The sequence below is a fragment of the Lygodium microphyllum genome, chromosome 10 (assembly GCF_053477565.2).
Source record: "Lygodium microphyllum isolate KBCC chromosome 10, Lygodium_microphyllum_v1.1.10, whole genome shotgun sequence".
Lineage (NCBI taxonomy): Eukaryota > Viridiplantae > Streptophyta > Polypodiopsida > Schizaeales > Lygodiaceae > Lygodium > Lygodium microphyllum.
In genome coordinates, this window is record NC_141144.1 from 138,036,733 (window position 1) to 138,048,712 (window position 11,980).

The following is an 11,980-nucleotide window of genomic DNA, read 5'->3' on the forward strand; positions in this document are numbered from 1 at the left end:
TTTAGCATATCAATATGTTTGCAGATAGACCGTTTCTACCCCAAAAAAAGAAGAAATGAAGGCCCATCAAGTACATCAAATTATGGCCTATAAACTATTAATAACTATTCGTTGCAATGAGAATACATTTTCAAACCAATGGACATTATATGATAATCATTTTGCATGTGAATGTGTATAGCTTATTAATTATCATGTTTGGTACCTCTTCGTAACACTAAGAAGTAATAATTGTCTTATATGATAATGATTTTGCATGTGAATGTGTATAGCTTATTAATTATCATGTTTGGTACCTCTTCGTAACACTAAGAAGTAATAATTGTCAATAAAGCAAACACTTGGCTCCCAAGATTAGAGGATGCTATAGGAGATCTTAGGATTGAAATGTTAGTTTCAAGCTTGTGTAGGACTAATCTATTAGGGGTTTCCAAGAATTGATCTACTTAGAATTATGGCATATTGAAGTCACTACAAGATATTAGACTTGTAGATTACCAAATAGATATATTTAATGAACTTAAGCAATGCTTGTGAGTTCATCTCTTGGCAAGCTTAACCTTGTGTCAAATGACTTTTGTCTAAAACAAGGTCTAAATTTACTTGTAAACATGATTTTAAACACAATTTGATTGCAATTTTCACATATTATTAAAAAGAATTCAACATGCTTTGACTAAAAATTTCACACACTAATAAGGTGATTATAATTATTTAAATAGACGTGGTAATTGTGCAGGATAGAAAAACTAGCTAGAATCTTGAAAGCGATCCTCTTTGGTTGTTTCACCCCTTCATACATGCGCCATGGGCCTTTCTCATATGGATTCAAATTGATCTATTATTAAAAACTACAAATACAAAAAAATGAGAATGAACAAATAATAATGTTTGTTGTGTTATGATATGTGGATGAGGATACAAAAAGATTTGGATGCTAAAGTTTGGCTTATATACAAGATGAGAGAACTCAAAGCTTCCAAATAATGTATTTGTTGCATCACATAAAACTTTGAAAGTCAAATTTTGGCTTGGACTACAACATATAACTGCTATGATCTAAAATACTATGCCTCATCCTCTATCCTTGTTAAAACCATTAGACTTTATTGTTCTTACTTCCTTCTCTTCCTCTTCACTACCTTATGCCTACACATATTAGACATATTTCATATTAGCAAATAAAAAATTTACAATTCTTAATGTTAGAAAAACACAACCTTAACATTTTCCAACTTAACTATTTAGATATTTCTAGACTAGACTTGAAAATCAAATCATCACTTAAAAGAAAGTTCTTAATGCCATTCAAGACAATTAAAAACTAAGTTATACTAGAACAAAGAGAATTCTTAGATTTATTTTCAAATTCATACAAACTATGACCAATGCTATAGCTCTAGAAAATTGTCGTCTTTTGAAGTAATGAGATCTTGATAGTCTTGCTCAAATAGAGTCTTGATAGGAATTGGCCAACCATAAACTTGTTCTTATATATTGATATTCAAAGAAGGGACAAGGATTTCACAATGTAGTTTAACCGAGAGTTTAACATATAGGTGAGATTCATCATTGGCTCAAACATACATAATTGTAGGCCTTGATAAAGTGAAGCAAATATGAACCATGATGTGTAAACATTTGAGGATGGGCTAGATGATCATTTAAATATGCTGACATGGCTGTAGGAGTCCATACACACTATGTGTGTCTTCATCAAGAGTCCAAGTATGCCCTAAGTGATCAAAGATAATGGGATGAACATCACATGGAAGGGAGTCCCATAAATTTGTAAACTTTATGCACTCCATGGTACAATCCTTAAAAAAAGATTGAAAGTTAACTCATGTAGCTTGAAATGAATTATGCTTAGCAAGTATACATACAAGCAATTTGATCCCACCCACCTAAAACCTAAAACCTTCTTGTGATATATTTATTGGATAAATTATCCTACCTAAGGTTTAGGACCTAGGATATACTATCTAAACAATACCGAACATTAGAAAAAAAAAAACAGAATTCCTTAATAGCATCAAACATAAACAAAGATCATAAGCCTAAATCACAAGCTCTAAATAAAGTTGTTTTTAAAATACAAACCATTGATTATTAACTCATAAGAAATATTGAAGCATAGCTAAGTTTTTTTGAGAATAGAATTCCCTTGGTATTGTGAAGGCTCTTGCATCTTGGATCTAAGATTTAGCACTTTGCACATCTTGTAAGATAGTCTTGAAATGTTAGTACGTGCACACCAAGGGAAGATTTTCTTGCAAGGGAGACCCATGACACCTAGCATCAACTCTACATTTATATCCTCAAGCTTAAGCGTGGGAATCTCACCTAAAAATATGACTATATCATTAAGTCCTTAATCAAGTTCTTGTTTGATGTGCACCGCATCTCCTCTCCCCCATAGCCGTGGACTTATCAAGGAGCATTCACATACCTTACTCTAATGAAATTGTGAAGGGTAGCTTGAAGAAATCCATTGATTTGCACTATCATCTTGATGCCAACTTGCATTACGGTGAGGAGTGGAAAGGGCTCAAGAAATTTACAAATATCTAGATTGTAAATATGAGACTTTCAATTACCTTAGAATTATCATGCTTCTCCAAAATTTTTCTCTTACAAAGGGAACTTCCCTTGGTATGCACATATAAACCTATTTTGGAATCAAAAGTTTTTACCTTCAAGGCCTTCCCAATACTTTCAGTAACTCTCTTCTAGTACTAATATTATGAAAAAGCATTGTGATGTCTTTGAAGAGAATTGAACTTTTAGCTTTAGAAATAGTGAAATAGTAGTATGCCATAGGAGTATCCTACAAGAAAGTGTTTGAGCATAGTTTGAAGAAGAATAAGAATATTTAAACTCATGCATGAGATCCATTGGTCTCTTGTAACAATGATCAAATTTTAAAGATCTATTGGAGGTCAAAGGATTAGTCTTGTGAGGGAAAGAAAGTGTTTATTGCTTTTTCTCACTCTTAAACAAGATATTCTAGTGGTAGTAGATATATTGTAGGTATGTCTTACTTAAATAAGCGAATCAATTATTAAAACATAATAAGTGAAGCATATCTAAGATCTTTCAAGAAGAGTGTTCTCTTAGCACTATGAAAGCCCGTGCACGTTCCATATGAGATCTAGTATCTTGTAACTTAGATTCTCTCTCTCTCTCTCTCTCTCTCTCTTCCCCCAATGTGTATTATTATTATTATTATTTCATTATCTTCTTTTTACTTTTGAGAGTTCCTAAATTCGATGAGTGGGATGTTTCGAAAGATGTGCGACTACAATCACGCTAAAATACCCTACACAATGAAAAATTTCAATGCATTTATGGGTGCGCTTAAACGCTTATAAATTACTTTTTAATGATTGTGGGTTCAAACAAAATTTTAAACACTTAGATAAATGTGCTTTACTAATGTGCACCGATGGAGCATGTCTATGCTTTATTATGTTGTAGTGAGTAGAAGACATCAGTTTGTATATTTATGTCAAGAGTATGTGCTTCACAATCATTTATATTTTCTAAATAACTATGTGAATCGAACTGACTAATCTCAGTAACAACTTCCATTCCTAGTAAGAGCAACACCATGTGACTACCCCCTTGTTTGTGTTCCCCAACTATCTATAGAATACAAATAGAGAGAGAGAGAGAGAGAGAGTGTGTGTGTGTGTGTGTATTTTTAAAAATAAATTGTATCATGTGTCTCTTTATATTAATTAGAAGTTCCTAGGATATGAATATGTTGTCAAATATCACTATTCTGATTAGGTATAGACTTACCACAATGTGCTATATGTTCGATTATAATCTATAAATCTTTCTCATTAGATGAAAAGTGAATTGTAAAGAAATCATATTATTTCTAATTAATTGATATAGAATTGAAAATTTAAGAGAAAAAATTTCATTGTGTTACAACATTTCTAGCACTTAGAACTAGTTTAAAACTATAAACTCATTAAAAAAATGTGTATTTCTTTAGATAGTAATTGATAGTTTGTAAATGTGAATACTTACTACATATCACAATTTCTTAAAATTATATGTTTGGTGGAATTTTGCGTAACTTTTCATTGTTAAGCATGGTACATGTGCATTTCCAACTAAACCACTTGATGTGTATTCACTATGTATTGCAAGTCACATGGTTGTAATGCTCTCTTCTATCTTCAAACAAATAGTTGGCTACAAATTAAGAGGATTTTTGTTGTAACCATATTTGTTTTTGGAGAACATAACACATTGTGGGTTAGTTCTTTAGTATGTCATTATGATGCCATTGTCATACTACTCAAAGATATTGGTGGATCTACATGGATAGTCAATACTTGTATTATATTTTTGACAACATATAAATGTTATAGAACTAAATTGACCTTATTTGGATTCACATCTTTTGCATCATATCACTTATAGATATAGTAAATAGATATTATCTATGTTGTATAGTAATGTTAATGTTACTCAAATATCTTTGGAGTTACATACGCATAGGAGTATAGGACCGTACTCATGTGCCTTGCACATGAGATATTGTGTTTTGCTGAGAAAGTTATCGGTGATAGTTAACGAGGCCCTTTTGGATGCACATGGTGGTAAGGAAAAACAATTAAAGTTGTTGCTTTTTTTTTGTCATACTAGCTCTGTCTTTTTTAAGTCCAATGAAGACAGTCTAGTAAATGAGAGAGTGACATGTGACATGGTTACTACAGCCACTCTTCACATTGGTGGAGATTGAGAGATTCCCCATGGTTATAAGGGAGGTATGGTTAAATCCCCATGGTTATACGGGAGGGCATAGTTTAACTATACATGGGCTATCACATCACAAAAGTACGAACGGTTGTCACCTTTTTGGGAGATGGCACCTTGTGTGGGAGGTCTATCATCACATGGTGAATTGCTATTTTGTATTTGCTTGCGTGTACATTACTTAAATATCTTTCTACATACATAAGAGTAGGATCAATGACCATATGCACCATATGATGAACGTACAATATACGAGTTGGTCCAATGAAACTATGCATCATATGATGAACGTATTATTAGTCGAGACAAGCGCTGATAATTGAAAACTCTTCCACTCTTTCTTTTCAAAAAATGTAACAAATCATAACTAGGCGTCGCTCTCATATCACTGTGCCACCAGGGTCAACGTGCGATGAGGAATCACGATTGCTTAATGCATTCTTACGCATGAAGACCCTTTGGAAGCTTCTGTATACAGGCAGCTGCAGCAGGAGACGCCTCGAGGTGGGAGCCTGGACGATGGCACTCTGTGGGTATGATGAGGATCCGGATTCCCGTCTCGTGTGTCACGACGAGTCTAGACTGACCTAGCTTATGAATTGAGAGAGAGAGAGAGAGAGAGAGAGAGAAAGAGAGAGCGCTGCGCCTAGAGCCGCTAGTCTCTTATAAACCCAGCTTGGGTGCAGCGAATATAGTATTTGTAATCATGTGGATGAGGAGCGCTGGTTATATATTAATTAGGGAGGTGGCCTTGTCTGTGCTGGTGGTGGCTGCCACGGCCTTCTTGTATGCCGCCTGGAAGGTCCTGCAGTCCTGCTGGCTCGCGCCCCTCCGCATCAAGCGAGCCTTCGAAGCCCAGGGCGTCAAATGCCTGCCTTTCCTCCCCCCACGTGGCAACCTCCCGGAGCTCTCTGCCCTCCTTCGGGGCGCACGTGCGAGCCCCATGCCGGAGCTCTCTCACGACATCGCCCCTCGCGTTCTGCCTCACCTCTACCACTGGTCCAAGCTGCACGGTCACTTCTCTTTCATCCCTCCCTCTGATTATTAATATTATTATGCATACACACTGCTGCTGCAATTACAGGCAGTTCGTAGGATAGTCATGGGGTAGGCCATACCTTGCACTGTGCAGGAGCTCATGATGTTGACTGCACTAAGGTCTATGTATTGTGTAGCAGGTAGGAATCAGACGAGGATGTTGTCGACAATTGCTCATTGTATCCCGTATTTTCTTCGATTCATTTTGTAGGGGATAGTCTGGGCAAATAACCGTTCCCAGTTGTCTCAGCTCTTGAAGAATTTCTGACTGCATGCGCTTGGAGTTCCTGATTCTTTCGATCATGTTTCGTAAAGATTGATTTTGTCATCTTGTATTGTGGCTTAATTGGATGAGCAGGTGACTTTTTCGTGTACTGGTTTGGATCGCAACCCAGGCTTACCCTCACAGAGCCTGATCAGGCCAAAGAGATCTTGTCGACTAAGTTCGGGTATTTTACCAAGGCAGGGAGAAGGCCTGATGCTGATGACTTGATAGGTGGTGGCCTTGTGAGCCTAGAAGGCGAGCAGTGGGCACAGCATCGACGCGTAATAACTCCAGCCTTCTTCATCGAGAGGCTCAAGGTACACATAAAGTTGACTCCAGCCTTCTTCGTCGAGAGGCGCAAGGTACAAAGTTGAAAACATGAAGGTGGCTTTTAATTTGTGGTTGAGTTCACTGCAGACGAGCCAGGAAAGCTTCTCCTGCATTGAGAAGTTTCAAATGTTTTCTAAGCATGAAATGGTTATTAGATGGCATTGGCATTAGTTGGAACATGGGTTGTTCAAAAGCATCACCTTTTGCTGTTTAATGTATTGATTACTTTAAAGTCTCTACCGTGCTCTATTAGCCAGCCATGTGCTCGAAATAAATCTTTTTCGTTCGAAAATTTTGGAAAACCTTCAAGTTGCAGAAGATAAGAGGTTTGTTTTTGCTAAAATTCAGAGGGATCGAGGGGAAAATATGTATCCAAGATTTACAGATTTTCTCACCTCCGAAAATATTTTTAAAAGTAAATTTAAAAAATTTGATGGTGGGATTACTATTCGCCATGTGCTCGAAAAGACAGAATTTTTTTCAAGCATTGCTATTAGCCATGCGCTCGAAAAGAGACAAATTTCGCCGGTTAATGTATTGCCCTCTCTTAATTGTTCACTGGGTTGCGATTACAAAAACTGGTTGCAAACCCAAAAGCCAAGGGAACCAAGGCCTAAATTGGATGGGATGTGCCATTGGGAATGCCTCGACTTTGTCAGCATGAGGCCTTAATGCTATAAGGTTGCATTTTTAACATCGCATGTAAACCTACCATCTTGTCGCGTGCAGGCCATGGCTCCAATTATGGCTGCTTGCACCACCGCCATGATGGATCAGTGGGAGATCAATCAAGTGGAGAAACGGGAATTAGAGATTGAAGCATTCAACGCATTCCGAAACTTAACTGCAGACATCATTGCCCACACTGCGTTTGGAAGCAGCTTTGCGGACGGCAGGCAAGTTTTTGAGATGCAACACGAGCAGCAGGTTCTCATCGATAAGATATTACGGACCGTGTACATCCCTGGTTCAAGGTCGGAAAACCTGTGCGTAACACCTAATCTTGTTATAAGCAAATGGCAACAAGCTTAGGACAAGTGCAGAGTGGTTAGCCAAGACTCGAGAGTAGCTAGGGGTGGTGTGGGAAATTAATTTGTTGATTTGACTGACGTAGAATTTGTCATCCTTTGATTGGAACAGATATATACCGACTGCGTTTAATCGGTATCGGTGGAAGCTGAACAGGAATATAGTCAGCAAACTTCGGCAGCTCGTGGAGAAGCGGTTAGAAGCAAGCATGCGTACGGGCCAAGACAGCAGTGCAATTAGTAATGATCTGCTGGGGCTTCTGATTGCTGCAAATGGTGGACAGTTGCAGGGAAGTCAGAAGAGCCTGAGTATTGGAATGGATGAGATCATCGACGAGTGTAAGAACTTCTTCTTTGCTGGACACGAGACCACATCAACGTTGCTAACATGGACATTTCTACTGCTGGCAAGCCATCCCGAATGGCAGGAGCGCACAAGAAAGGAAGTGCGTGCTGTCTGTGGGACGGAGCTGCCATCAGCAGAGTCCATAAATCAGCTAAAAGTCGTGAGTAAACCATGCAGCTTCAGATTTTATGTTGTGTATGAATGAATTATCAAATCAAATCAGCTCAGCTATAGTTATTGCTTGGGGAGCTTATGTGCTGCATGCACGTAATGCTCGCAGGTGAACATGGTGTTGAATGAGACGCTGCGGCTATACCCTCCTGCGACAATAATGCTGAGGAAGGCCCCTCGAGACCTGCGGCTTGGGAAGGTTGTGGTCCCGGCAGGGACGGTGCTAGTGGTGCCGATCATTGCATGGCACCACGACAAGAGGTTCTGGGGGCCCGACGCATCAGAGTTTCGTCCTGAGCGCTTCGAGGGTGGGATGGGGAAGGCGAGCAGCGTGCCGCATGCCTTCCTGCCGTTCTCGATGGGGCCCCGCAACTGCATCGGGCAGACGTTCGCCATGCTGGAGGCCAAGGTGGTGCTGTCGAGCATCCTGCAGCGCTACCGCTGCGTCCGCCTGTCCCCGACCTATCGCCATGCCCCCATCACTGTCCTCACCCTGCAGCCTCAGCATGGCATGCCCCTGGTTTTCGAAAAGCTCGAATTCCCAAAACCCCACGTGGAATCGTGAGTGACGTCAACCGATCTCTGTCACAGGTGTCATCACGTGACCCGCTTTACTTTCTAAGTACACACAATAGGCTATCGAAATTTCTTCCTCCCGAGAGCTCACGATAATTTTTTTCACTATCCAATGGCAAAAAAAGGAGCATGCTTTATCCTCGGTCGGTTTTGGGAGGGGAAACAATCGGTTTTATAGCTAAAATGCCAAAAAAAAATGCCAACTTTCATCAAGACGAGCTTCAATTTCAGCATGCTTTTTGAGAATCTTGCTTGCAAGAAATACACTAAAGGACGGGTTTTCTATGAACATTGTTCCTCCCCTCCATTGGGCTAACTGCGTGGCCGCTGATGTGCACTCACGATTTTGGAACATGGCCACACATGTGACTTGAACTTGGCTCATGAGATGATGTTCATTTGCATCGGTAAGTATAGTAACTTGATATATGTAAATAGTTATACATACTTTTCAATTAAAACATCTCATTTTGTTTATTGAGTATCATCTCAAGGACAAGATTATTCTTACCAAGTACAATGGGCAATCATCCTCCCCATCTAACTTGGAAGAATGGACTTTTAAATTGACCATATATTTGAATATTTACCCACTCAATGGCCCATGATCAAAAAATTATATTTACTTCTCTCCATTTGGTAGGGCTTGTCTGCACATGGTGGTGCTATATTAGTCATGAGAATCACTAGTTTAGTAATTGGAAAGACTTTAAGATACATGGTTCAAGTCAGTGTATCCCTCATGGAAAAGTGGCAATTGCCTAGATGATGGTACTAACTTAACCAATGCAATCTCACAGTAAGGGAATACATAAATCAGTTTATGAACTTAACCATGTATGTTGAGAGCATTAGTGATGACACAAAATTGCACATGTACATCTATGGGTTAGAGAGTAGCTTATTGCAACTAATGTAATGGCTCAAAATCCTTCTACCTTATTTGATGCAATGGAATTGGCTAAAAGATATGCAAGAAAGTATCATAAAAATGAGGATTTTCAGCAAGGTTTTGGATAGCCATACACTCCAATGAGCTCGAGCCAATATGGTGGTGTTTCTCGACAAAATCCCATGCCTAGCAACAACCCCAAAATCCCTACTTATCGCCCCTTTCATGCTGAAAGATAATTGGCACTTTTGAGATAGCACTTAGCTCTAATGATGAGGATAAGTATGCTAAAAATAGGCCTCAAAATGCTTCATCCCTGAGTGGTCAAAGTAGCCAAAAACTCATTCCCCCAGATGTTGTGAAGGATAGAAAAGAAAGACTTATGTTTTATGTGTGGAGATAAGTACACAATGGGCCATGCTGCAAAATGCCCCTATAAAATAGCCAAGATCAAAGTTTACAACCTGTATATTATGGAGGATTACCAAATTAATGAAGAGAAGGAATCACAAGCTTAGAGGATTGCAAATAACTTTGTATGTATTGAAAATGAGGAATATGTAGAGGACTTGGACCTAGAATAGTACTATGATCCAAAGGATGGATTTCCCTTTGACCTGTGCACTTTCCCATCTCGTGATATTTACTTGATCACTTCTACAACACCCATGAAGCTGCCACTTCCCTTTGGTCCATCTCTATGAATCCATGGATAGGCTCTAGGATCCCCAGCACATTGCGCACACTCGAGAGAAAATCGATGGAAAGCATGCATTTATCCTAGTGCATAGTGGTAGGACATATAGTTTTGTCAATAAATCAACCATAGGTAAGCTAAAATGCACTCCTACAAAATTATAACACCCCCTTAAAAGTTTAAGTGACCAACGGAAGAAGAAATCAACACACATGTATACTCCAAGGTTTCCCTATTCTTGGCTCAAAACTATATGGCATTAGTGAATCTGATTGCATTAGATATGGGCCCCATTAATGTTGTCTTGGGTTATGACTAGCTAAAACACTTCGAAAAATTTGCTATGGAGCTTTACATGGAGTTTTTTATGCATGGAGAGCTCATCCATTCAGAAGAATTTCATGATAATGCTAATTTTTAGCTAATTACAGCACAACAACTCAAATGGGAGTTTAAGAAATTCTCAGAGATCTTTGGCTTATACTTGAATAAGGAAAATACATATCACTTCTCAAAAGTAGCTAAGAACTGAGCATTGAAAGCCTTACTAGAGGAGCGGCAAGATGTAGAGCTCTAAAAGGCATCTTGGTTTTCAACCACTATCTCAGAATAGTTTTCTCACTTAAAAGAGGCCCAATGGGTTGAGCATTAGATAATTTTGCCTTGTTTTGACCCAAAAATGCATGCAAATTGCACTTTATTTTAGAATTTTTTTATAATTGCATTAATTACAACAAAAAATTTGTACATTAACTGAAAGTGCTCATTATAAGCTACATTTTGACATATGGCATGCCCCATATGGAGTAGCCTATTGAAACTTATGATAGATTCATCTCACTAGGCCTATGGTGGACCACATGATACCCACAATGCCATCATCTAAACTTAATGGGTGGCCCTATTCCCTTGTGCGCATATCCAAGGCATGCATGCTTGCTATACATACCCTCATGCCCTAATTATCCTTGGATTTGAGCTCTCATCCATCAAATTATCTCTTTGTAATGCTGATTAGAGTAGTATTCTATAACACCAATCACTAGCCACTATGGCCAATCCCTCTAGTTGTGTTTTGTCTTTTAGGAAAAAGGCTTTTCAGGATTGAGATGGAGTGTAACAAGTGAGATGCATGGGAAGCAGAGGCTACATACCTAGTCACACTAATTGAGGTATAAGAGGTGCAAGAGAACCAGTTTAGGGCATCCAAGTATAATCAAGAATTGAGTCTTCAACTTCTTCCTAGCTTCTATGCCTTCCTCCCTTTCTTTCTTTAGTTTCTTATCTTTCTCTCTCCTCTTCTACCTCTCTTTCTCTCTCTTCTAGTCATTTTCTCTTTGCTCTTAGCCTCTTTCATTAGACTCTTGTCCTTTAGAAGATGTGTATAACATTCACATCCAAATGTTTTGAAGTGTGAGACAAATGGTTTCTTATTAGTATAAACCTCCTGAGGAGTTTTTCCCTTGAGAGCTTTTATATAACTATGATTGAGAATGTACAATGAAATATTATTGGCTTGGCCTAAGACTGGTTTAGTTCCTTATGCTTAAACATCCACCTTCTCATTTCCACAATGGTGTAATTTTAGCATTCAATAATACGATTCTATTGAGGTGGATGAGACATTGTTATGTGTTTTTTGGCAAGGCTATGTCCATTATAAATAAGCCAAAAACTTCCCTAAGGTGATGTAAGGATACTACATGCAAGTATGCTAAAAAATAAACATAAAAAAGTTTCTTTTTATATGTATGTCTATGTACAAAAGCTCATTAGAAGAAAGCTCTATATCCAAATTTGCAACAAAGTCCTAGTAGGTTGGCCATGGCCAAGGGTATGTTTTTAAGGTTGTAAATGG

At 38.5% G+C, this 11,980-nt stretch overlaps 1 protein-coding gene across 3 annotated transcripts; it reads left to right on the plus strand.

Annotated features, from left to right (window-relative positions):
• Positions 1–5,143: 5,143 nt before the first annotated feature.
• Positions 5,144–9,144, plus strand: LOC148030608 (cytochrome P450 709B1-like). 3 transcript variants are annotated; one of them, XM_087686956.1, is made up of 5 exons: positions 5,144–5,792; positions 6,176–6,399; positions 7,142–7,308; positions 7,553–7,946; positions 8,067–9,144. In XM_087686956.1, the coding sequence occupies exons 1-5, from the start codon at positions 5,486–5,488 to the stop codon at positions 8,520–8,522; spliced, it is 1,548 nt and encodes a 515-aa protein (XP_087543082.1). In that variant the 5' UTR covers positions 5,144–5,485; the 3' UTR covers positions 8,523–9,144. The 3 variants fall into 3 exon arrangements, with proteins under 3 accessions (XP_087543082.1, XP_087543080.1, XP_087543081.1); XM_087686954.1 differs by having other exon boundaries at positions 5,145–5,792; positions 7,142–7,398; positions 8,067–9,143; XM_087686955.1 differs by having other exon boundaries at positions 5,145–5,792; positions 7,142–7,386; positions 8,067–9,142.
• The last annotated feature ends 2,836 nt before the right edge of the window (positions 9,145–11,980 follow it).

Bases quoted from the DNA above. Each gene is read 5' to 3' on its own strand.
- LOC148030608 (XM_087686954.1), top strand. From the start codon at position 5,486: ATGTGGATGAGGAGCGCTGGTTATATATTAATTAGGGAGGTGGCCTTG. The intron at 5,793-6,175 runs GTCACTTCTCTT...TTGGATGAGCAG, and splicing joins CCACTGGTCCAAGCTGCACG to GTGACTTTTTCGTGTACTGG. The intron at 7,399-7,552 runs GTGCGTAACACC...TGATTGGAACAG, and splicing joins GGTTCAAGGTCGGAAAACCT to ATATATACCGACTGCGTTTA.